This window comes from Miniopterus schreibersii, assembly GCF_964146895.1.
Source record: "Miniopterus schreibersii genome assembly, chromosome: 3".
NCBI lineage: Eukaryota > Metazoa > Chordata > Mammalia > Chiroptera > Miniopteridae > Miniopterus > Miniopterus schreibersii.
This window is the reverse complement of record NC_138103.1, coordinates 64,977,873-65,004,689: the sequence shown is the minus strand read 5'-3', so window position 1 is coordinate 65,004,689 and position 26,817 is coordinate 64,977,873. Positions and strand designations below refer to the sequence as shown.

General features: G+C 45.5%; 1 protein-coding gene across 1 annotated transcript in view; it reads left to right on the top strand.

The window, feature by feature from the left end:
- The window catches only part of PDE8B (phosphodiesterase 8B), a 175,562-nt gene that overhangs the window by 142,706 nt on the left and 6,039 nt on the right, over nucleotides 1–26,817 (top strand). The window contains exons 11-20 of the mRNA XM_081133703.1: nucleotides 6,654–6,696; nucleotides 10,207–10,284; nucleotides 12,380–12,456; nucleotides 13,747–13,911; nucleotides 15,915–15,960; nucleotides 16,385–16,520; nucleotides 17,418–17,616; nucleotides 21,938–22,155; nucleotides 23,714–23,834; nucleotides 24,950–25,117. Of these exons, the coding sequence (XP_080989829.1) occupies nucleotides 6,654–6,696; nucleotides 10,207–10,284; nucleotides 12,380–12,456; nucleotides 13,747–13,911; nucleotides 15,915–15,960; nucleotides 16,385–16,520; nucleotides 17,418–17,616; nucleotides 21,938–22,155; nucleotides 23,714–23,834; nucleotides 24,950–25,117 (1,251 nt within the window). The remainder of the gene's footprint in view (nucleotides 1–6,653; nucleotides 6,697–10,206; nucleotides 10,285–12,379; nucleotides 12,457–13,746; nucleotides 13,912–15,914; nucleotides 15,961–16,384; nucleotides 16,521–17,417; nucleotides 17,617–21,937; nucleotides 22,156–23,713; nucleotides 23,835–24,949; nucleotides 25,118–26,817) is intronic.

Here is a 26,817-nt window from a genome sequence, read left to right as displayed (position 1 = left end):
GACTTCTGGGCAGGAAACATCTGGGAAGGCTTCCCTGTGGACATTACCTTTCAGCTAAGATCTGGAGGGCAAATAGGCAAAGGGAGGAGAATGCATTGGGAAGCTTCCTGGGTAAAGGAGTCACATGTGCAAAGGCCCTGAGGTAGTAAGGCGCATAGGAAAAATAGACGGGTGGGAAGGAGGCCAGTGTGGCCTGCAAGCTGAGAGCCCAGGACGGAGACCAGGGTCAGCAATATAGCTGGAGAGACTCATAGCCAGGCTATGGGACTAACCCCAAGACTTACAGGAAGTGCAAGTTTTAAGCAGGAGAGTGACAGGATTAAATGTTTTGCAAAATTACATTGGTTGAAGAATTGAGAATGGACTGGGTTGGGGGCATTGCCGAGTTTGGATGAGCTGGTCGTAGCCTGCACACTGACAATGGAGACAAGTGAAGGGGTGATCCCAGAAGTATTTAGAAGGGAGATTTTACAGGATTTGATGATGGGCTTACACATCCATCAAATATATATGGGAGAAAGGAAGCATCAAGGATGTCCCCCAGGGTCACATGCCAGGATACCTGGTGCTTTTAATTGCAACTGATACCTCTTACAACTTTGTCATTCAGTTATGACAAAAGCAGACTCAGACATTTCTACCAAATAGTATTCACATTCCCAAGGTGATTCTGAAATGAATGTTAAAGGAATATCTAGTACTTATTTGCTTGCTTGCTTATTATTGCATTGATCCTGACCTTAACTCATTTTAATTGCTAAAAGTCTCATGAGTTTTCATTTTAAAAAGGTTGGTTTTAGCACATATTAATAGAGATGTTTTTATATTGTTATTTTTTGGAGTTTTTCCACCCATAGGAGAGATCAGGGATTAGGACCATAATTCATAAACTCAATCAATAAAATTATTAAAGTCAATGTATCACATAGTAACCTAGGCAAGTCTTATATTTCTAAGATTGCCAGCTGTTGCCTACAGTTGCCTGGTTATGGTTTGAAGTGGAACATCAGCTTCATGTGCAGGCTCAGGGGTCCCAGGAACCATTACATGTCGTTTACTTCACTCAGTTCAGTTCTCAATTTCTTTCAGCTCGTTTACTTTCACAGAATTTGGAGTTATATTTCAGACTTCCAGTTTTTTAGCCATCAATTCATATTCTCTTGAACAGGTAATGTAATTTTCCCAATGTTTTTTTAATGAAAATTTTCATACATATAGAGGAGTTGGAAGTGTAAGTAAATATGTATGTACCTACTTCCTAGGTTCTATCAAGGTCAGGGTCAGTATTTTGCTCTATCACATATCTGTCCATCTATGCCTCGATTCATCTATCAGTCCGTCTTTTTCTTTGATAGCTTTCAAACTAAGTTGCAAACATTAGGACATTTTATTCTTTGGTACTTTAGCATGCATATTATTAATATGTTTTTGTTTTGGGGTTTCTCCCTCTTTTAGGTAAAAGTTACGTACGGTGAAATGCACAAATCTTAAGCATAGCATTCCTTGAGTTTTGACAAATGCATATGCCTCTGTAATCAGACCCCATCAAGATACTAAACCTTAGCATCCCAAAAGGTCCCAGTTCGCCCTGCCTCCACTCCTACCCCCACAGGTAACACCATTCTGACTTATTTGACCATATATTAGTTTTGCCTGTTCTAGAGCCTCATACGGTGTCTGCTCTTTCGTGTTTGGCTTCATTTACTCATCATAATGTTTCTTCTTTCAATTTTATTTTGTATTGATTTCAAGTGTAGACTTAGTGGTTAGATGATCGTACACTTTACAAAGCGGTCCCCTTGATATTTCCAGTGTCCCGGCTGGCACCCTACATAGTTATCGCAGCATTATTGATAGTCTCCCCTATGCTTTACTTACGTCACCGCCACTGTTCTGTAACTACCGATTTGCACGTCTTACCTTCACCAGCTCCTTCACTCAGCGCCCCAAATGCCCTCCCCTCTGGCAACCGCCTGTTCTCTCTCTGTGCCTGTGAGTCTGTTTCAGTTTGTTTATTCATTTATTTTGTTCATCGTCGTAATGGTTCGAGAGTCATCCCCATTGCACGTATCAGTAATCTTTCCCTTTTGTTGCTGAATAGTCCTCCATCGCATCAATCTGCCAGTTTATTTCTCTTGTTGATGGACTTCTGGGCTCTTTCCAGTTCGGGGTTCCTTTGATTGAGTGTGTTTGTGAATATATGCTTTTGTTTATCTTGGGTAAACACTCAGGAGTGGAACTGGATACTGAGGAGTTGGGTCATAGGTTTATGTTTAACTTTTTGAGAGACTGCCAGACCTTTTCTCATAATGGTTGTACAATTTCATACTCCCTCCAGGTGTTCCACGTCCTTGACAAGGTTTCCTTTCAGCTTTAGACATTCTGGTGGACGTGTAGAGAAAATATAATTTTTAAATGATTATTCTATAAGAGGAAAACAGTCAAATGACCCTGACCCTGAAATCATACTCACACGCACACAACCCCCCCCCCCCCACACCCACACACAGAATCTGTAGTGCTCTTTAGAGCCAAGCATAGTCAGGTATGTATAAACAAAGCATGTAGCACAAGGACAGCAACATTCGTGGGAGCCTATCGTATTCTAAGCAATTAAAGGTTTAAAGCTATGAGTGTTCTTTCCAAGAACAAGCTGTGAGCTTCCAAGGACTTGCTTTGAGCTCTGGCAGGGACAGCACAGGCCAAGGGCAGCACAGGCCAAGGGTGGCCGCGTTCACTTCGAGGAAACTTCGTGCTCTGCCTGTGGGATCCCCAGGACACACAGTATCAGAATTCCCAGTCACTACCATATGTGGACATATTCTACACTTGAAGCTTTTTTTCACAGAAGGGAAAACAACAAAAGCACTCCCCTCCAGAGAGACTGGCTGGCGTGGGGACACTAAATTCTGTGGGGGTTTTTTTGCTTTGCTTTAGAATGAATGTAAAAAATCCTATCAATAGTAGAGATTCATACCTTCCCCAAAATTTGAAAGAAAATTATATTTCAAACAGGTGCCCTGCACTGACCCAGGGGATATTGTCCTCACACCCCAGTTTAACAAGCCTTGGCCTGGACTTCCCTTCTGGGTCTCACTGTAGAGAACGGTGTGACCAAGAGGGATGGTTTTAGAGCTAGAGGAAGCCTGGCTTGAAATTGGGCCCTGCTGCATACTAGCTGTGCTGCTCAGACAAGTCCCTTAACCTCTCAAACCTCAGTTTCCCTATCTGTCTAAGGAAGAGGATCCTTCCTCCCTCGTGAGAGTGTTGAAATGACTAGGTTGCAAATGTAAAGCTGCTGGCACATGGAAGTCATCTCAGAGATGGCTGCTGTTGTCTCAAGGAGAGCTAGCTGGTCCCACTGTCTTCTAGCCCCACAGTGCTCAGGCCCACAAGCCTCTCCTATGCTGCCCACCAGAGAATGTCAACTACAAAACTATTCATTCCCTATCTGTTGCCTCAGTGAGCTTGACTAAGAAGTATGAGAAAATAATTTTAGTGGAATTGTTAATTGCAAATGGCACCAGGTGTTAGACCTTGGTCCTTGAATTTTGGCTAAGAAAGAATTCAGAGCCAAGGCTCAAATACAAGCAAAAGTTTATTTAGAAGCACAGAGGTAGAAGTAAGCTGTGGAAGAAGTGAGCGAGCTGAGCTGCATAAGCTCAGGAAAAGAGTTACAGAGGCAAAAGAAGGGTCCTTGGAACTTGGGAGAAAAAAAGCAAAGGTATGCACCTTGAGAGAAAGAAGGCAGAAAGAAAGGCACAGGCATGCTCCAGAAAGAGAGAGAGAGAGAGAGAGAGCGCACATGTGCACTGGTTCCTTAGTCTCAAGGAGTTTTATCTCTTTCCTAAAGGTGGGGATTTTAGGGGAGGTCTCAGGGGAGGATCTCGAAAGAATATTCATCTGTTTTCCAGGTGTGTCCTTTCAGGGTCGTGGTCTCTATTGATTGTTCAGTGCTAAGGGAAGGGGTCATTAATCATTACATCTGGTCTTGAGGCAGCCATGGCATCGCTTTTCTGGTTTCAAAGCTTTTCTGGGCCTGGAGCTGAAACACAACTGAGGCCTAAGTATTATCTCTAGTTTGACCAAAACTCTGTGGTCAACAGACCTGAGGCTTTGTTTCTGAGATTATTTGATGTGGGTCAGAACCTCATTGTCCTGAATACTTAATGCTTAAGGGATGTAGCCATGCAAGGGAATCATATGAGGCTAATCTCTGACCCCCTCGTTCCTCCTCTAGGAGGGTCTACCACATGTCTGGCGACATGCCAGGGAAGGAAAAGTCCGGGGAGGGTCCAAACCACATGTCCATCTGGACAGACCACAAAGCCCACGTTGACTTTCCAGGAGCTCCACAGTTCAGTAATATGAAAGTCACAGGGGTCTAAACCACATGACCAGCAATATGCTAGAGGAGGAAAGATCACCCTGGGGGTGAGGTCCCACCCTACAATACTTGTGTCCCCAGTTTTGCTGGTTGCTAGGACCTGGGGCTTTCCACCCTGGTGACCTGTCCCTGGCCTGTTGTTCCTGCTCTGTTCATGTCTCTCTAACTGCCTGCTATATCAGAATCATTCATACCAACTTATAAATGACTGGTGGGTTTAGACCTCCAAGAAAAATTTCAATTCTAAAAGAATGTTTTCATCCAAGTGAATCTTCAGCTGTAAAAGGGGGTATTTGGAAAAGATGTGTAGATAACCTGAGTTGGAAAGCTTCAGTAAAAACCTAACCCTGTTGGGGTGTGACGGTGGGTGGGGGAAGGTCCTCAGGTGCTGTTCTTGCTGAGGGGATCATGGAGTGAGTCATGAAATGGGGTCCTGGGCAGCAGATGCTGAGATAGCCAGGCAGACTCTGCTGGTGAAGCCAGTGAAGGTCATTTGGTTGGTCAGGCGAGTAGTTCCAGTCACTGTGCTGTTTACAGAAGAGAGCCCATCAGAGGCAGATGAGCCAATTCAGGGGTGAAGGGGCTGGAGTGGATGTTGTGTGTTCAGCTCAAAAAGTGCCAAATGCCTCATCCTAAGTGGAGGAAAACCAGAGCCTCCTCAGCAGATGGTCCTGGTACCGTACCTTTCCTCTTCCCTCCTCCCTGTTCCCTCTACACTTGACCCTACCCCACCCTGGGAGTGGGGGTGCAGGGTTCATTTTCATTGCAAAGGCAGGGTTGGGCTGTGCCCACTGGACCTTGGGCTTCCTCTGGTTCCATCTGTACAAAACACAAAGCCCACATTGACCTTCCAGGAGCTCCACAGTTCAGTCGGTTGGCCTTTGGGGGCCAGTGAACTACGGGAGAAGGGTTTTTGTGTGTAATCTGGGCAGCCAGGGGATTTTGTTCCTAAGGGAGAGATGTATTGTGATTCAGAGAGAAAAGCTAAGTATTTAATGGTCACTTGCTTTTGAACCACAGCTGATAGAAAAACAATTTGCAAGGCAGAAGTTGTATTCATTATGTATAGATCAAAAAGTCACACTGCACTTAGTAGCTTTGTAGCAAATGGTCATTATCTGTAAAGGAAAAACAGAGTGCTTGTTCACCAAAGAAATAAAAAGCTCCCATAATTATGGAATAAATGAGTCATAGCCCTTAGTCACACTAAGACAAGATTTCACACAGGCTGGCCATGCAATTGTTTCAGTCATTACGTGGAATGGACTGTGCAGAATAATTCATAGAATACCCCTGTCTTAACCCTTCAGTTTTACATGGCTTTTCTGTGGTTCAATCTAGCTGGAACATTTTACCTGTGTCTCATACACATGGGGTTTCTGGCTGTCACAGTCGATGTTGCTAAACCACCTTAACCGTCCTTCAGAGACAGTCCTGCACACTCACCTGTCTCTTTTTCTGAGTTAACTTATCCTGTTCATTGAGTGGCCACGGAACCTTGCTGGTCTGAGCTACTAGAAGTAGATGGATTCGGCAGGAAACCAGCATGATTATAAGTGTGATAGAGCTAGATGCACCTCAGTAAGAGTCTCAGTCAGCTGTAAACACAAGAAATGCAGATCCCCAAAGAAAGAGAATTTATTTCCAGTGTTAATTGCTTCATCCGTCATATGGCAGATACTTATTGAGCATTAGCACGAAATCAGCAGCACACAAAAATTGATCATGAGAAAGAGCTAGGTGCTAAACTGTGTCTAAAATTCAGATCTCATTGCGAGGAAACATTTTGTAAACTGACCCTGTCTGTCACCAAGCATCTGAAGAGCTTTTTAGGAAGGCTTTTAGAAATCCTAGGCTTACATTGGTATTATGTTTATATTACAGATAAATTTTATTTTATATATATACATATATATATAAACAGGTTACATATTAGCCTTATAAAAATCTTACATTTTTGTTAGAGCTTTTGGTCCTTCTGCATTTCTTCAGACTGTCAAAATGAGAGTTTAGCTGCCCTGCTTAGGAAGTGGACCCTTGGAGCGTCTCCCGTCTTGGGCGCAGTCATTCTGAATGCGTGACATAACAGAGCATTTATAATAGGATTACTTGGTGCACAGCTTTCATCTGTTCACATTATCTGTGCAACCTCTCGCTCTCTTGAAGTCTTCAGAGCTTTATGATGAAATTGTTTGACTGGACATGTAGTTCATACGACATTTTAAATCTCTCTCTCTTGTTTTACCAAACTTTTGAACAACTTTAGATCCACAAGATTCATCGTGATTCTGGAGACAATTCTCAGACAGGTGAGAATGCTTCAATTTCACTCTTTTACACCTAGGCAGCATTTGGGGGCCAAGTCTATAACTCAGTCTGCAGAAGTCTAGAGTGACAGTCACCACCCCAGAACTGGGATTGCTAAAGTCTGAGTGCAGATATCAGAAGTCTAGAAGCCAGAATAAGAGCAGAATCCCTTAAAAAAACAAGTTGGACTATTCATTCAGGGCAACCTTTTCTACCTAATGCCACCCCTTCCTGGTTTTCTTTTGCTGGCTAGAGAGCATGTTGCGCAGACCATGGAGGGAGAGTGGCCCAGAAGCCCGGGGCGACGACTGTTGTTACACCGCTGTCCATCTCCCTTCCTCTGCAGCAGCCAGTGGCTGTACAGTTAGGAAGCATGATGGGCCCTGGCCTGAGTTGGGAGCCCTGAGTCACCAGTGCAGCTTCCCACTCCCTCGCCTCATACCCTGGGCAAGACTCGGACTGTCTGACCTTGGTTTCCTCAGCCATAAAATTACGACGTCTACATTTGAAATGTCTGGTATTCTCTGATTAGAGGGAAAAATCAGTCTACTACCAAAGATTTAAAATTCTTGTTCATGCACACGCAAAACCCATTCTCTCCCCTGTTAGTGGCTTCTAGCCGCTAATGCATAAAGTCAGACCCGGGCTATTGTTGAGTCCCTCTCCTTGATTCGAGGACGGGCCGTATTTTAGCCTAGTCAGAAAGACTTCGTTTGACCTTTCCGGTCTTTGGCTTCGTTCTTTGTAAAGTGAATTAACAACATCCATCCTGTGGTTAAGAGGATTCAAGGGGAAAATGTACATTATATCTAGAAGTGCCTGGTATTTACCTGTTTAGCATCCTCTCCTCTTCCCCACCCTCCTCCCCTCCCCTCCTCTCCTGCCTTCCCCTCCCCTCCTGTCCTCTCCCCTCCCCTCCCCTCCCCTCCTGTCCTCTCCCCTCCCCTCCCCTCCCCTCCTCTCCTCCTCTTTTCCTCTTCTCTCTCAGCTGTTTTAGTTTATTTATTCTAACACTTTACAGAAAGAGTATTATTTTAACTCTCTTAAGGGCTTCTGGGTGCCAAAATCTGTTGCAAGCATTTTCATATCCTTTACAGTGCCCGGGATTGCCTTGAACATAATAGACACTCAATAAATACTCACAAAACATTGATTAATTTAAACCATCCCATCTTGGAAAGCATGGGCTCTACCATTAGCTTTTTGACCAGGAGCAATATATGCAATCTCTCCAAGTTTAAATTTCCTCCTCAGTAAAATGGGCATTGTACTGTGTAGCTTCTAGAATTGTTGCCATGACCACATAAGATATGACTGTAGTTACAGTAAGTATTAAAGCACCATGTCTGGCACACAGTAGGTGCTCGATACGTGGTAGCTATTTTTTAAAATGATGACACTGTACCTTTTTGTCATTGAGTACGGCTATTTAAAACTCCTTTATCTTCTTTTTTCTGGGTTTTAAATTCATTCCACAAGCACCTATTGAGAGAATGAATAACAAATTCTTTGATTTAAATGGCCTTTATTGAAGAATAATTTCTCAAAATTTAAACAATTTTTATTGCTATAGATTCTCTTAATTTTAGCTGAGATAAAATCAGGAAGAATAAACATTATCCATCTTTGAATAATTTCTGATGAATGATTTAGGGTTCAACAAGACAGTCTGGTGCACCAGCTCTGAAACTTCCTACTTTAGTTTTATTTAGAAACTATATTTTGAGGAATTCTTGTACTCTTTAATCTTGAATTTAATCTTAAATCTTCACTAAGTTCAATTTAATTATTATATGCTAAGCAAATGTTAGGAATGTATGTGATTAGTAAGTCCCTGAATAGGCCAAAAATGAATGTCTTTCGAGTGACCACTGTTAGTTTCTACGGGTTTGAAAGATGCCATATGATCCTAACAGTATTACTTAAAGTACCACCACCTGTGGTTGTCTTTATGCAGAAATATCGAAACTCATATTCGAGGCTGGAAAAATTATTAAGGCAGACCTGGAAGACAAAATTAGGCAAAGGGATAGTAAATATTTTGTTAGATCATTTAAGGCTGCGGTGTTCAGATTAATTTTATAATAGTTCTGCCTTTCACTTCATGCTGTAAAAATATAATTCAGGTTTAGTTACTGATTTAACCTTTTTAAAATTGAATCAGATTTTTTAGGACACTAAAGTAAATGGTTAAAAAGGTGATCTAGAAAAGTGTCTAAGATGTGCTATGACTTGGCCATAGCAAGTAGAAGAGCAGCACTATCATATGGTCCCACCTGTACCTAAAAAGAAGGTATATGTGCTAGTGAACAGGCTGGTAACAGCAACACGAACTGCATACTTAGCAGGCACTCTTCCAAGTGCTGTCCGTGAGTTAACTTGTTTACATCTCACAACAGCCTATGAATGAAGTGCTGCAACTGTCCTCACTCTACAGAAGTGGACACTGGGACAGGGGAGGACACGAGAGGGGCACAGCTACTAGATGGGCAGTGGAGACCTGAATTTTGCCAATTTGGCCCTGGAGCTGGTCTTCTTAACGATTTCTCTTACACCTTCTTTGATGTTACCAGACAATTCTTTTAAAAAGCATTATTCTTTTTCTCTCTCTTGAAATAACATTTACTGGGTCTGAGAAATGCTGGAAGCTGCATGTCCGCCTCCTGTGTGAGCACAGGAAGGAGCAGTTCTGTTTGGGCTGAGTTTCCCTCCTCCTCGCGTGGGGCCCCACAGGAAGCAAGCGCCCTGGAAATGCATGTTTCTGAAGCCACCTCTGCAGCCCGACATTTCTATCCTGCACCCTCACTGGTGGCTCAGGTCTTGCATTAGTGTCACAGCACATTTTGAGTGTTAAATTCAGTCTTCAAAGACTCATTGTAGAATTTTAAGTGCCCCCCCCCACCAGAAAATGGAGACAAAAGTGACAGTGTCGTTTTTGGAAATTGTTTGACTATAAAACTGCTGTTTCTTCTCTTCCTGCCTGGGATCGGCAGTTTGCATCACTTGATGAAATCGCATCCCCAGGAGAACCTAGAAGACCACCTAGAGGCTGGCTTTTCAGAGAACTGGTCCAAATTAGTTTCTCAAGTAAATGCAACTCTCTGTGGATTTCACTAGTATTTTATTTCCTCAAACACCCTCATAAGAGCCTTCTCCATCCAATTAAACGTATTTGTACTTCAAGTCAAAACAAGCCCCCTAAATTTCCCCAAGTTTTAATGTTAATTTTAAGAAAGAGCTTCCTAATGGAACTGAGCAAGCCCTTGATCGTAAACCCGTTCCCACTATGCAGTGTGGTGCCACAGGAAAAGGGCATCGCTTTACCACCAATATGACTGAAAACTCTGTGTGGTGATAATTTGAAGAGAAAGCGGTTTCTTATTTCTTAAAAATATTTTATAGTGCTTAAGAAGCAACCTTGGTTTTCTTTGGAGACGGGGGGGGGCTAATGTGTCCAAACTTCACCTGAAAGCTGGTAACTAATCACTCCCTTACTCATCTGAAATCCTTAGAGTCTCATTCATTCAGATACAAGAACAGGAGGAGAGAGTCCATTGATGTGAAATCAATATCATCTCGAGGCAGTGATGGTAAGAAGTTTTTCAGATTTTCTTGACCTTTTTAAAGTGTAGAAAATTACAGCAGAATATATTAAATAATTTGTCAGCATATAAACAAACCCCAAGGAACAGGATTTCAGTGAAACTGGCTTCCCCCCCAACAGGCAGTAGAGTGTGTTGCATCGTAACCACCAGAGCCACTCAGTTCCAGTGTCTGGGCCCCTTGGGTGCTCGTGGCAGAGAGGGGAGCAGATCTTGGCTTCCCAACTCCAGCGCAAACCCGTTGTCAGCATACCTGTTACACACCCTTAGCTCCCTTAGTAAGCTGTCCCGCCTAAACTGTGGGGCAGAATTTAGCAGAACAGTTGTTGAGGTCAGTCAGGCCTAATTAACCCATTGGACTTGCAGGGAGATGTGAAGGGCAAACGTGATTCTGAAAGTTCATCCCTATGTGCCTGGGGAGATAGAAGTAATATTTACAGAAACAGGAAGGTCTCCATGTATGACTAGGTAGGGGGCAGGAAAAGATAAGTTTTATTTTAATGGAGACGCCAAGAAAGCTGGAATGCAGAACTGGTACTCAGGGCTAGAGATGTGTGTTTGGAAGTCCTAGAGGGGACAGATGAAGCCACAAGCAGAGGAGCATCTCTCAGGTGTGTGTGCACATGTGTGTGTGTAACAAAAAAACAGAGGTTCTGAGTCCAAGGCTGGGAAGTACTCTCCCAGTGAGAGGGAGGCAGGAGAAATAGGCTACTGAAGAAGACAGGAGAGCTGGGAACCATGTGAACACAGGGCCACATGGACCAAGGACACGAGGGTAGCAAGAAAGGAGATGGCCAGCAGTGGTAATGCTGCAGAGATCAGAGAACTTAAGAGCTGAGAGCAGACTCATGGATTTCACTCGTTCAGTTTATTTTTACTCTCCAAATGAGGACAAATTCTAGAGGTAGGAGGGGGTGCTGAGTGATTGACAGAAAGGAGGGAAGTGGGGATAACTTAAAGGAGTAAGCAGGAAGGGCGAGCGAAGGACTTTCCAGTCCCTCCGGTCACCTTGGGAAAGCTGAGTAGGAGGGAAGTGGCTGAGCTAGCAGGAACCAAAGACTAAAGATGAGATGGATAATTCATAGAGGAAGATGGATGCATCACAGGACATGCAAGGGACCGGGACCAAGAATGTAAGGAAAGTGGACTGAACTATATTTCCAACAGATGGAGGGTGGAAATAGACAACATTTTAGATAGAGAGGATAGGGAATGAGGGCATTTCAGCCGCATGAGCTCGGTGTTCACAGTAGAGTTTGAGTTACGGTCATCGTCTCTACAGAGCGTGGGGAAGCGGAGGTTGAAGAGTGTCGAAGAGTGTGCAGTGTGGCTACTCTGGCAGCAGAGAGGACCACAGAGACGGCTGAGCAGCAGGCCAGCTCCACTGGTATTGGCTGCATTAAGTGATCCCAGCTCTAACACACAGATTCTATCCCTCACAAGGATGGTAGGAAAATCTGATGAGAACGCTGCTTTTAAAGTAAAACTTCTACCCTTTGAGTTTTGAACCACATGTAAGCATTACCTGTTCAAAAAAATAAAATTATTTTAAAATGAAAGTTTCTACAGATTAGAGCTAGAACCACCATGGGTTCTGGGTATTAAGAACCTTAAGGCTCAGGGATGTGGAGTGCCTGGCCCTAATTCATGCTTCTGCAGCCCCAGTGGACCAGGCCACCCCTCCCACACTGCACAGTTATCCAGTTACATGGACAGTGGCTACTGACTGAAAGAGATGGAACTGCCCAAGATGGGCTTTGGTGACGTATGGGGAAGTGAGCCCTGTGGGATCATTAGGCTGCTGGGATGGGGTCTCAGGATCCCATCAACCTTCTCTAAAATTCCCCTTGTAGACGTGGGACTCATAAAGCCTTTTTGCCACCAAAGTTCCAGGCCAGACCATCTTTTCCAAGTAGCAGCCAAGCATTTAGCCTTTTAGGGTTAAGAGATGGGTGAATTTGTTGCTTTGTGGGGGCCAGGAGTCCTTTGAGAACCAGGTCCCCAGTTCATGATGGGCTCCTCTGCTGCACTTAGCCTAGCTGAGCCATCAACACCAGATACAACTTTCTTGACTTCTCTCCAGCACCAAGCCTACAGAATCGTCGCTATCCATCCATGGCAAGGATCCATTCCATGACCATCGAGGCTCCCATCACAAAGGTGAGTGACAGGCGCTGCCTCCACTCTACAATCAGGGTCACCCAGCACTGGGCTATGTTTTGGAGATAAAATGATGAATGACATATACCACTGGTATCACAGAGTTTACAGTCTAGTAGAAAAAACATATTAAACCAACACAATAAATAAATATATAATTGTAAATTATAATAACTGCTGTAAAGGAAAACAGGGTTTATGAGAGGAAATTAGATTAGGGCCCTATTTTGGGTGGTGAGAGGGGTCTGTCTGTAGCGGAAGTAATGTTTGACGTGAGACCCGAAGCATGCAAAGGTAAGAAGGGGAGAGGGGAGAAGAGGATCCTAGGCAGCAGATTCAGCAAGGGCTGAAGCCCTGGGGTAGGAAAGGGGGGATAGAAGCATTTGAGGACCTGAGTTTAAGTGTAAATGAAAACACTGAAGGGTTGAAAGCAGGAGAGTGACATGATCAGATATGCAGAGAATGGATTGGAGATGGCAAGAGTGAAAGAGAAAAGGCCAGTTAGGGGGCTGTTCTAGAATTTCAGGCAAGAAATGGTGTTAGCTGTACTAGAATTATAGCAGGGGGGTGGAGAGAAATGAACAGATCAGGAATATTTAGGGTAGAATCAGTTTGACTTGGTGATTAATTATATTGTCTGGGTGGGGAGAGAAGGGGGAAAAGTGATATGTAAACCAGGGCCTCTGAGACTTCTACTTTGGGCACAGGATGGATAGAAGTGGATTTTTACTGCAGTGTGGAAGCCAGAGAAAGGAGCAAAACTCCTTCTATTTCATGTTTTTGTTTTATTTACTTGCTTGCTTTTGGGAAAGGGGAGCGAGACCATGAGTTTAGGTTTGGACATGCAAGATATTCCAATGGATATGTCAGGTAGGCAATTGAATATGCAAGTCTAAAGGTCAACAAGCGTTCAGAGCTGGGCTGTGAATTTGAGAGTCCTTGGCATATGGATGGTATGTGTCCAAGTCCTGGAAATGAAAGAGCTCATCTCTGGAAGGCCTGTAGAGTGGGAGAAACGCCCAGCACCAATCCCTGAGGATCTCCACCCTGTGGGAGAACTAGAGGGGAAAGACCAGCAAAGGAGCCTGAGGAAATATAGTCAGTGAGGTAGTAGAGACGCCAGGGGAAGGGCGAGTTTGAGGGAACAATATTCATCAGTAAGAAGGGACAGGGCTGTGGAGGCATCCATCCCTCGGAACAATGTGTTATCGTCTGATTTCTTTTGGATTCCAGGTATATGGGAAGTAGAATCCTAATATCCTCAAATCATTTCTTTCTTTACTTCCTTAGGTTATAAATATAATCAACGCAGCCCAAGAAAATAGCCCAGTCACAGTAGCAGAAGCCTTGGACAGAGTTTTAGAAATTTTACGGACCACAGAACTGTACTCCCCACAGCTGGGTACCAAAGATGAAGATCCTCACACCAGTGATCTCGTCGGAGGCCTTATGACTGTGAGTGCTGAGGAAAACCAGAAATTGGATGTACTGCAGAGTGTGTGTAACCTGTACTGTTACCTGTAACTGCAGAACAGCTCAGTTGTGTGGGTGATGTCAGCATAACCAGGAGCATCTGCATTAGAATGTGTGTGTGGCGTTAGGAATTCTTGCATTTACCTCTCTGTAGAAGCTTTGTAAGATGACTGACTGTAGCAATGGGAGACAGGCCTTCAGAATTCCTGTCTCAGTGAGGAGTTAGTAGGCAGTTGATTGACATGCACGGGCCCTTGTTTACTTTTCCCGTGACCTGGTACAGTATTGGATTGAGGTTAGGGCCGGGTTTCCTAGGACCTCAGGCTCTTTATATAATTGAAAGGGTTTGTACTTAGACTATGGCACTGGTTTCAAAGATCTTAGGTGTAGAATCCTTTCTTTAAAAGCTCCTATAAAAGTTCCCTTTGTAATCGGATAAAAACGTATGGAGCTTTCTGGCTTGTGGGGCAGTGGGGGACAGGGGGTGCCCCCCCTGCCAGCACTTCCACAGCACTGTAGCCACCACAGTAGCTGATTTCAAATGACTTGTCCTGTTCTAGAGTTTTGCTGTGATCTGTTTGGCTGTGATCATCTATTTCTTCAGAGGAAAATTCAAATTGTTCATTTTGTTCCGTATCAGAGGCCGGCCGAAGCTGGGAGAACTCTGGGAGCAAAACAAAGTCCAAGAGTCATCTATGAGTTTTATTTTAAAGGCTGTCATCTTGCCCAGCCACTAGGAGCTGAGTGCCGACCGGCCTTCTGGTCCAGTCTCCTTGCTCCCGCTCGAGGTGTCTGATGAGCCTGGGACCTGAGCAGCCTCCTGCCCCTCTCCTGCCCCTCTCCTGCCCCTGACTGCCTGGTCGCCCAGCGCAGACCTCAGTGAGAGAGGAGGCCCCAGGGTCTCTGGGGGCAGCCACGGCGGAGCGGCAGCCGAAGGATTCTGGCTCCTGGAGCAAGCCCCTGCCCTCCTGCCCCGGCCGCATCCTGTCCTGGGGCTCCTCTCCAGGTAACGCTGTGAGGAGCCAGGGCAGGATTCCCCCTTTTTTGTAGCTTTAGGCAGGAGGAGAAAGAAAGGCAAAGAAAAGACCGAGGACCTGCTGTGGTACCTGCCTCAGAGGCGGGGCGGCGCAGGCCCCTACGACTGATCTTTATTCAGTCAAAAACATTAAGCTCTTGGCCTAAGGACCCAAGGTGTGACTTTAACACTTTAAACCTTAGCGTACACTTTCTAGGGATGACAAACAACTATAAATTATATGAACAATTATTAAAAGACCCAACAAATTAGGCATTCAGGGGTAGAAGACGAAGGGAAGGAAACGGAGATGCAAGAACATCTGGGGACTAGTCCACGTTCAGGAGCCTTCAGTGGAACATTGGAATTCTCTCCACTCCTTTATGCTGTCCCGCCAAAGATCTCAAATCCAGAAACTTTTCCTTTAAAGACTAGCAGCAATTCTCATGCTGCAAACAGAACATCCAGATAGAAAAAAAATTAATTCAGATATTAGTCAAAAAATAGCTCAAACTTTGTAAAGCTTTACATTAAGGAATTCCCAAATGTGGTCCACAGCTTTGGCTCCCTAATAAGTAAATCTAATAACACAGCCCCTGTGAGGGTAAGGAAATGCCCTTCAAAATCACATGTATCCAGACCAAAGCAAGTTCACTTCTGTGATTGCACTAATGTGGCCCAGAAAAAGCAAGATGGCAGGAGACTAGAGCCAGCTTACAGCTCAGTGTGAGACCTGAATGCAGTCATTTCCACTTTGTTCTGAATTCTTCATCTCCTGGGGCTAAGAGCCGGGGGAGGGAGAGTATCCTGTGTCTTGTAGCCATTGTTCTGGTTTAGTTTTGAGCTTCGACTTGGAGTTCCAGATTGACGGGGGCTACTCATGATTCAAGTCCCTTTGGCTAATGAAAGAAATGAGAAAACAATACTGGCATATACAGCCTTCTTCTAACAGCACCCTTCTTTATTCTAGGATGGCTTGAGAAGGTTGTCAGGGAACGAGTATGTGTTCACTAAGAGTAAGTTGTCATCTATCCACTTGTTACTTACAACCCGTCTCCGGCCTATGCACTCCCCAGTGTTGTGATTATTTGCAGGGCGGGGCTGGGGAGGGGGCCTCAGTGTTACTTCCTGTTGGTCTCATTGGAGTTTAAGCCTGTCTACATTTGAAACCAGGTCTCCTAATTAAAATTACTTCTCTGAACACTGTCAGAATAAGAATTGCACATCTCTGTATGTTTAAACAGTTAAACTGAATTATTTTTCTCTTTGGGGATCTTGAAATTTATTAATGTAAGAGAAGAACCTTGAAATGAAAATCTTCCTACCTTTGGAAGTCCAAGACTTTCTTTTTATAGTAGCAGCCATGAAGATGCTGACAGATGCTCAAGTGCACTCAAGAGTCCACAATTAACCAGCCTCCCCACCCATCTGTTTGCTCAGACGTGCACCAGAGTCACAGTCACCTTGCGATGCCAATAACCATCAACGACGTACCCCCTTGTATCGCTCAGTTACTTGATAATGAGGAAAGTTGGGAGTTCAACATCTTTGAGTTGGAGGCTGTTACACATAAAAGGTATGTGGCTTCTCTGGCTGCAGGCAGGGAGGATTGATGCTCAAGACCTCACATGTGGAGACTTTGAGGGAGACATGAGTCCTTGCCACAAGACACCTCACAGGTAGTGCCTTTCTTGCCCCTAGAGGAGTGTTAAATGAGCAGAGACTATGGCCCCTGAGTGAGCTCCTTTATGGAGAGAGTATTAGTGGGTAAGGTGTGGGATCAGTCTGGCGATGACCCAGGATGAGGAAATACTGAGTCTTTTTCACATCCACCCCGGTCCATCCTTTGTGCTAATGAGCCTAGAGCTCTAAGTATTCTCAGCCCCAGACTTGTTCAAGCCCCCCTTACAAAATGAGTTTGAGAGCATTATAGACTTTTCTTTTGGTTTGTCCTGTAGGCAGGGCAAAGGTTAGATGGCTCAGAAAGTCCTCTTCTATAGCGGGAGAAGGCTATTTCTTCCAGGGGTGTTAGTCTCTGAGGATGTGAATGCCTCTCACCTGTAAATAAGCAACATAACTCTAAATGATAGGACTTTGCTGAGATCACACAAGCCATTCCTTTTGTCCTTAAGCTCGGTAACTTCCTTGGGACACGAAGGAAGCACAGAGCTTTTGTGGAAGTGGAGATGGAGAGGAACTACCAGGGACCTTTCTGGTTGTTAGAGCCACTGAAGGGCATAGGACTTAGAGACAATCTGGAAATCACTCGGGTTGACCACCACGAGGCACCTAGGTGCAAAGAGGTGGCTAGTGAGGAGATGTTCTTTCTCTAACAGGGGAGGAGATGTTTTTATGCCCCTGTGCATCTGGAGTAACATCAGAAGAAAAATGCCTCCATTCCCAGAATCATCAAAGAAAGCAGTTTCTGGGCCAGTGAACACAGTAAATCTGGGTTTATCTTCCTGTTTTCCAGGCCGTTGGTTTACCTGGGCTTAAAGGTCTTTTCCCGGTTCGGAGTATGTGAGTTTTTACGCTGTTCTGAAACTACTCTTCGGGCCTGGCTCCAAGTGATTGAAGCCAACTACCACTCCTCCAATGCTTACCACAACTCCACACATGCCGCGGACGTCCTGCATGCCACGGCCTTCTTCCTGGGAAAGGAGAGAGTGAAGGTAGAGTTTTGATATTGTGATCACGTTACCTGCCTAGATTGGAGATCCAATAATTCATTTTAAGACATATATTAGTCAAATAGCTATTTTGCAACTAATTTGACAAATTTTTTTGTTTCGTTACCAAATTCGCTGGTCATTTGGTGGTGTAAAGACAGCCTTTTCTCCTAGTCCCCCCCTCCCCCGAATGCCTAAAATAATGATTTATGCCACTGTAGAGTCCTTTACACGCCTAGCTGGTCCATGAGCCCATTCTCCAAATGTTCACTGGGAGCCCTTTGTGATACTGGGCTAGAGGACAGAATTGAATTATCATGGCAAATGGTTACTAGGTCTAGAGGGTAAGTTTTAGGATCAGAATCTGGCCATTGGTTAATTTTAATCCAGATAATAATGAGCTCTTCAGCACCGCACAGATTTGCATACACGTGTGTGCGTTGTGTAGGTGTGGATATGTATGTCTGTATACTAATGACTGTGTGTAATTCTGAAAGAGTTCCGTGTTCCCTTGTCTTACTTAGAAGTCAGTACTGTCACATACAGGTGCTGACCGGTGGGGCAGCCCTGTGTACACCCCATGTGCAGCTGGCAAAAGATTCCCATCTTCCCAACTTTCATCATTTGCACGATGAAGCTTGTAATTCCTTTGCTGCAATTAGAACTGAAGCTCAGACTGTAGATACCCCTGAGAGAAGTACTGTATAGAGACTGAAACTCATATGAATTAGCAAATGCCTGACATTAGATTTTTTTTTAGCTTTAAGGCCCTGGTCCTTAAGGAGAAGAATGGCAGTGGGAAAGGTAGAGGGAACAGGAATGGCACCAAAGTGGGGAGGAGGAATTTTCTCCTCAGTGTTGCCAAATCCAGGTATTCACTTTCATCGGCAAGAAAGCAAAGAATGTGTTCCAAGAAAGATGCTTTTGAAGAATTCTGTCTCCTACTTTAGAAAAAGGTGTGATCACAGGTGATATCTGCCTGTTTCTGCAGCACCTTCCTTTGAGGAGCTGAGACACCTCCAGATTCCTACTCCAGGTGCACGTGCCTGCATTTTGCACTGTGTAGATATTGTATAGCTGAGGTCGCCCACTGCCAGCTGAGGACAGGACCTAGGGCATGACTCCAAGACCAAAGGATCCACAGCTACTGCAGTCTTGAGTTAAACATGAACCTTACTTTAGCAGAACCACTCTAGAAAAGATTAAATGTTTGATAAATTAGGGAATGCTTAGTCACTTTATTACCTGAAATAAGAGTTTGTGTTTACATTGTGAATTCTGTGAATGCATCAGACTCTAGTTGAATTTCTCAAATAGCAGCAATAGAAACAAGCCTAAGGCGAAATACAGTGCGCTTACAGTTCAAAAGACATTCTCTAACTCTGGCGCCCCTGCCAGAGAATCAGAATTTAGAGCTGCAAGGGACCTTGGAGAACTGGGCTGGAAGGGGCTTCTGAGCTCAGAGGTTTATCAGCAGCCCAAGATCACCGGTTAGTCCGTGTGAGGGGCTTACACCTGAGGCCTCTTCTACCAGACCTGCTGCCACTGATGAAGAGAGTCAGGGAAATGTGTTTTTACCAAATTCCCACATCTGTCACCCCTAATTTCCTTATACGTTAAGGCTAAAATTCTTTTTTTCTCCTTAAATATTTTTATTGATTTTTAGAGAGAGGGGGAGGGAGAGGGGAGAGAGAAACATCGGTGTGAGAGCAGAACAGCGATCAGCTGCCTCCTGCATGCCTCCTACTGGGAACCGAGCCTGCAGCCAGGCCACGTGGCCTGACCAGGAATCGAACCAGCAGCCTTTTGGTACATGGGACGATGCTCAGCCAACTGAGCCACACTGGCCCGGGCAAGGCTAAAATGCTTAATGTCATGTGACACAGCTCCACATCCTCAGCCCAGCCCTATGGGCAGCATGCCCAGAGCTGACCCTCCCCTTCAGTTTGTATGGACCCTATCCTCTCCCCACCCTTGCCAGTTCCCCGGAACCACTGCAAGTGGAGTGGTCAGGACAGCCAGCATCTCGTTATGCCCCTGGTATTTACCGAGGTAAGGGACGGCACAAAGGCTGATCTGGAAGGGAGGCCATTCTGGCCAATTTGCCTGAGGATGATCCAGATCTTCTGCTGGCCAAAGAAGGAATAAAACAGGCAGAAATGTCTGCACCTCCCAGTGTTTGGAATTTCTCCTGCAGTGGTTTGGTGGAGAAGTTTTCTCCCACAGACAGTCCCACCCTCCCACAGGAAGGGCCTTGCTTTTCCCACACACTAGTGCACAGGCCCAGTTTTCCTTCCCGCCTCCCCCATTTCTTATCAGACATCGCCTGATCAGACAGTGCCCATAAGCACTGCAGGGTGTGGCCCGTTACTGGTACTTTTGTAAAAGGGCCAGGTTTAAATCAAGTGTAAGCTGGAAGGAAAGGCATGTCTCATCCGATGCTTGCATTGTCTGCTCCAGTTCCATGAATGTATTTCATTGAAGAATTTTAAAACTGGTCCTAGGCTCTAAGCAGGATTGAACCTCCTCCAGGAGCACTAGCTGAGGGCCCCATGGGTCCTGGCTGCACAGGTAGAATCAGTGAACGTGGAGCCCAAGCTGGGGCAGCTCTGGGTCCCGTCTGCACCTGGAGGTGACCATGGCCTCTCCTGACTGCTGCAGAGGGGGGCCAGAATGTTTGCTTGCTGTGAGCATTACAGACTCGATGTCTGAGGAGCTAAAAAGAGTAGCGTGGACTGTTGTCCCCGTTCAGGAAACCTGCCCATGTGGCCTGGGCCAAGCCAGGATTGCCCACTAGCTCCAGGTCAGGCTTGGAGATGGAATGGCTCCCTCCTGGTAGGAGAGCTTTCAAGAAGGCTTTCGGGACTGAGCGTCCCACTCCGTTTCTCACCTGTTAGCATTTGAGCAGTTTTGCCTCTGGTGCCGATGGAGCAACTTGGGAATGTCAAATCTTACGCGCACCTCTGCAGCCTCATCTTGGGGACACTTCCCCTCTCACTACCCTGCAGTGATGCTTTGTTTCTTGAATCAACCACGTCCTTTGTTTCACCTCAGGAGCGTCATGTAGGCTGTTCTTTCTGCCTGAATTCTCTCCCTGGCCACTTTGCCAGGATAACTCCTGCTTACCTCAGGCTGCAGCATAAAAGTCACTTCCTCAGAGAGGCCATCCCTGCCCACCCTCCGAACCTGCACTGTCCAACACGGTAGCCATTAGCCACGTGGGCCTATTTACATTTAACTAAAAATTAAATAAAATGACAAATTCAGTTCTTCAGTTGCACTGTTCACATTTCAAGTGCGCATTAGCTACCTGTGACCAGAGGTCACTGTCCTGAGCAGCTCGGATAGAAACATGTCCATCACCACAGAAAGCTGAATGGACAGCACTGCCCAGACCAGACCAGGCCTCATGGTTAGTCTCAAAGCACCTGTAACTCCCTTCTTAGCACCTCTCACAGGAAGTTACTTTTATTTGTGTAGGTGATTTTTGTTTGTTTTTTTACTAATTTGTATTTCCCCGATAAGTTATCGCCTCCATCAGTGCAGAGACGATGCCAGGACCATTCATCACTGCAGCTCCAGCATCCTGCATGCAGCTGGGCCCAGTCGGCATCCAGTAGATGATCGCTGGGTGAATGAATTCATAAGGACAGTGTCTCATGTAACAGTAGCCCATTTGGTAACTTCCTCCTAAAGCTGTGAGCTGAGAAAACATTTGTATCCCCTGATCCTCTGGTTTGTGTTCTTTAGTTATATAATGAGAGCTTTAGAAAGTGTTTCCCTCTTTACCTTTACCACCTGCTAGCCCAGAGCTGAATCTTTGTGGGAAAATCCTTCTCACTTGTGATCCTCTTGTACTGCTAGGTTTTCTTTCTAACCTTTTACCTTTGTGTGAAGACTTGTGTTATATATGTGCCATTTACTGCCACACTCTCAACATCTTTTCATTAGTATGCAGATAAAATGAGCATTGTGTGTGATCCAGGCCACTCTCTGCTCTGGCCTCTCATGGGAGGGTGTCATGGCAATACCCACGGCAGGCATTTGGAAAGGCCCTTTTGGCTTCCTGCAGAACTGGAGCCCGTGGACTCGGGGGAATTTAGGTCTCCCTTATAGCCTCCAGACAATTCGCAGCACAGCAAGGTGGTGCAGTGCGTCCTAGACAGCCTTGTGGTTTCCAGGAAGTCAGAGAAGGTTCAGGGGGCTGGGAAGAACATTCCTATAATCCCAGCTCCCCAGGCCTGTCCCCTCCCAAGAGACAAGGATGAGTGAAGGTCTCCTACTCCCAGTGGGTAACACTCGGCTTTGCCTCCCCTGGCCCCAGGGAAGCCTGGATCAGCTGGATGAGGTGGCCGCCCTGATTGCTGCCACAGTCCATGACGTGGATCACCCGGGAAGGACCAACTCTTTCCTCTGCAATGCAGGCAGTGAGCTTGCTGTGCTCTACAATGACACGGCTGTCCTGGAGAGCCACCACACCGCCCTGGCCTTCCAGCTGACCGTCAAGGACAGCAAGTGCAACATTTTCAAGAACATTGACAGGTTGGTTGTGCTCAGGTTGTGACGTGCAAGTAGGAGACTTAGTTTTCCTTAACTTCTACGAGTGCTTAGCTTCCTCTTGGGGGGAAGGGGAGGGGGGAGTAAGACTAGTTGTACCCTTGTATCAGAGAGTGAAATAACAACCTTGCCCTTACAACGTAATTGTATTTCAGACTGCTTTCATCTTTTTAAATCTCATTTGGTCTTTAGTGAGTTCATGGAAATGTTTTATACACAGCAACTCTATAAATATTGATTGTATTACTAATAAGTATAATAGATATTTTTACCCATTTAGGAGGACATCTTTTATGTAACTCAAGGAAAATGTACCCTTCCCTGTCTTTTCCCAGCTCAGTTTTTGGCCACTTAAAATCCTAACTCATGAGGAGACAGTGTACTACAGGTCCCAGCAGGGCTGCAGGAGCCCACCAGCTGGGCAGGTCCCCCCTCGCTGTTGCCCTCTTCTGGTGAGAGTTGGCCAGTATGGACAGACAGGAGCGATTCCTCTGGCCGGCCCCAACCCTACAGTCAGGCTGAGTTTATTTCCCACAGAGCACCAGCCAGGCTGGAGAGCAGGCTCCTGGGAGAGGGCAGTGTGCAGAGCACAGCGCTCACTCAGACCTCAAGGCCCACTCGTCAACATGAACTTATCACTTTGGTCTCCAGAAATCTGAGAAATATAGAGACCAGTTATTCTACCTTCAACTTAAGTTTCATCAGTCTCAAGGACTGTTTTCAAAACTTTCACAAAAAGAATTCTTTCCAGTAGCCAATTTTATTCAGCTCCCCATCTTGGCTGTTGACGCGAGATGATGGTGATCAGAACTGGACAGTAATTTGGGCAGGGTTATTGCTCCATCCATTACAACTTCTAATTGTCATTTAGAGAAGTACTTATTAATGAGAAGATATTCTTCCAATGCCAGCATCGAAAAAAATGACAATTCTCTGCCTTGCACGACATTTGTCCTGTCCAAAACATCCATGGTGACATGTGATCCACACCAAAGGGTCCTTGAAATTTGGTCCAAAATGTGCATAGCTAATATAGATCCTACTCTTCTGTAATATTCAAACCCCGATCTATCTACCTAACCCCTTGTGCCATGACCAGAAAGGCTACCGATGCAAGACGACTATTATTGACAACAGCCACTACACAGTTAAGAATCACTGTCTGCAATGCACACAGTAGGGCAGCTCCTCAGGTTGCTGTGCCAGCTTGTAGGAAAGGAACTTGTCATTTCCTTCCACCTCTCTGTTTTGATGTTGTAGAGTAGAAAGGAATCACCTTCTAAAATAAGTGCCCACTGTGTGAAGGTGCTTTTTATGTATATTCATAAATCATCAGAGGAAAGGTCAGCTGTCGCTGGGGAAAATGGAATAGTATCACAAGTCCTGGTTTCAGGGGAAGATGACCATGTCAACTTTTCCGTGATTTGCACTCATTTTGTAACTCTGTGTCCAGCTCCCTCCTAGGTTTTGGTGAAAAGGTAGCAGAACGGTTCTAATTCCAGACATGATGTGAGCAAGGCTCTTTGTCTTCTGGTTATTTCAGGAACCATTATCGAACACTGCGCCAGGCTATTATTGACATGGTTTTAGCAACAGAGATGACAAAACACTTTGAGCATGTGAACAAGTTTGTGAACAGCATCAACAAGCCAATGGCAGCGGAGGTAAGCATTTCTCATGTAGTAAGTACATCAGAGTGTATTTCCATCAGAGTCTACTCTGGCCTCAAAGCATTTTCTCTGTTTTGAATGCAAGGTGGTTATTTGCTTGAAGTTGGTAAAGCAGGGCTGAAAGTACTGGCCACTTGTTTTCCTTGGGGTCAAGAACTGATTGACAGTGTCCACAGCAACTCTGAGCTCCCTGAAAGAAAGGCCCTGAGATAAAACCAGTGGTGACAGAAGGAGGTGGATCCAAGGAATATGAGAGGAGGAGCCTGCAGACAGCACACTAGCATAAACGGTGCTATTTAAGAGATCCACACCCTTTCTGTTTCTGTTCTTTGAACTGTTGGGGGACCTCAAAATCGCAGGTGTGTTGTTGCATTTACATGAGCCTCCTCACGGACCTGGCCACTTGGCTCAGAACCTCTGACACACACCACTGGGTACATATTAGTGTATGACCAGTCTTTTTAAACATGCCGAACACCCCTTTCCCTGCCCTGGCCCCCCTTTGCTCCTAGTACCCCCAAAGCTTATATGGTTCACACTCCCTCACACCCAGTCAGAAGAGCGGCCGAGAAAGCACGAGCGGGCACATCCCCTAAGAGAAAGCAGCCAAGTAGGGAGAGGTGGGTGAGCAGGGGTGAGACAGAGGGTCCCAGGAGAGAGGGCATGGGTAGGCACAAGTACACCTTAGTGAGGAAATAATTGAAGGGTCACGTGTGTTATTTCCCCATCTTTAATGTATTAAAAAACAAGTTCTGCTTTTACACATCTGATAAAACTGGGAGAAAAGCTCTCCTTCTTTAAGGTTACATACCAAATTACTGCAAACAAAGCAAAACAGAACTGCCACAGCGGTCCCCCCGGGGAGGGCGGGAGGGAGTGCATGAGTGGCAACAGGAATGTTGACCTTTCAAGCTCTGCTTTTATATTGCTTGAGGTTTTCTTTAACAAGAACACATCAGGGTATTACATGTGAAATTAATGACGGGAAAACCTTTTCCGAGTCACGGTCTCGCCTCGGTGGGCCCCAGTGAAGGCCATCTCACGGGCGGCCAGCCAGCCCTCGTGGGCTTCACCATCACCTTGAGCCAACCCTTGTCTCCTGTTTCCAGATGGAGGGCAGCGAGTGCGAGTGCAGCCCTACTGGGAAGAACTTCCCCGAGAACCAGATCCTGATCAAGCGCATGATGATCAAGTGCGCCGACGTGGCCAACCCGTGCCGGCCCCTGGACCTGTGCATCGAATGGGCCGGGCGCATCTCGGAGGAGTACTTCGCGCAGGTGCGTGGCCTCTGCAGGGAGGCTTCGCTCCTCCCCCGGGAATGGGCCAGGGGCATGGCCCTCTGAGGATTCTCCTTGTCAGTTAGCCCACGGCTCCCCCGGGAAGGAGCAAAGTCTCTCTAGGGGGAGAGGAATAAACTTAGCCTTTGGAGGTGTCCCTTCATCCTCAAATTGTTAGATCCTGAACTTCTACAAAAACTGGGGAAACCATGTATTCACTCACGAGGTTATCATCTCCATGGTATATTATAGAGAACACAGACATAAGCCATGGGTAGCTCACAATACAGTAGAGATGTAGAAATAGGTAGATCCACACATCGGTGAGAAAAAAAAAAAAAGAACTCTAAAGGAGGTATGTGTTAAGTTCTAAGAAAGTTCAGAAATATTTTTTTTCCTAGATAAAGGAGGGGCTTTGTGGAAATGATGTTAGAGCTGTTTTTTGTTGTTTTAAGGATTTAGAAATGTGGTCATAGGAAAGGACTTTCTGGGACACCAAAGCATTATTAGCAAAATTAGTAAGGAGGAAAACAATCTCAATTTTTATATAAGGAGAGCAGCGATATCTAGTTCACTTTGGCAGTACAAAGAAGAGTTAAGGGAGAAAAATCCAGAACGTGATAGACCGCGCGACGTCACTTGAAATAAACGCCTGCTTTCAGGGAAGATGTGTGTATGTGCCACAGAAAGACAAACACACAAGTAGTAGCTACAGGTGATGCATTGGGGGGGGTCCATATGGCTGGCCTGTACCTCTAAGGTACCTTAATAACTAGCTGGCGACATCTGAAAGGGCCAGTGAAGGGAATGGCCAGCCGAGGTCCCAGTAGTTAGCTGCAGCTTTCAAGGCTGGGAAGAGCCCCTGAATTGAAGAAAAGTAGGGCACGCAGTTCTGGGCTTGCCAGAAAGAAGAGGGGGGGAAAACACCCAACTACTCTTTGAACAACAGTGGATATTTTAAGGCTGCCTGATTGACCAACCTGAATGAGCACGCTGAGCCAAAAGCGGGTAGGAGGCTGGTAATGGGCTTCCCAGGACCCCTAGAGGACTTGAAATCCTGCTCCTAGCTGTTCTCAAAGTACGTGAATGAGAAAGAACCACTTTGAAGTTCTTTCATGTAGCTTTTTTAGTACATTTCCCAAAAAGGAATGTACTACTGTTCACGAGCCAATGTGACCTCAAAACCAAAAGTTACAAATGGGGCCTCTGATCAGCTGGCCTCTGGCTCAGCACAGCACCAGGACATGTGGATCTCAACATTCAGCTCACCGAAGGAGGGCCTGACGCATATAAACATCCGCTTCAGTGCGCAAAATACCCAGATCCACACACGCCTTGAGCGAACCGCATGACCAGTACCCAAGTCTGAGACACAAGCACAGTGTCAGTCAGTCATTCCTCTGAGTAAAAAGTGTTCCTTGAAAAAAGCCTAGTTCAGCTGAATTGTACGCGGGCTTTCCCTCGAGACCACCAGCGTCATCGGGTGTGCAGCGCAGGGGCTTTCCCTGTTCTTCCCAGTGTGTCACACACAAGATTAAAAAGATGGATATTTAAAGGTCCAAATTTAATAAGATTCATAATTCTTGCTGCTTCAGTGAGGATGTTAAGTGAAACGCTTCCTTTTTAAACCGCCAGCATGTAACAGTGAATAATACAATGACTGGTGGTACAACGTGCCGCCAGTTCTTTGATTCATGCTG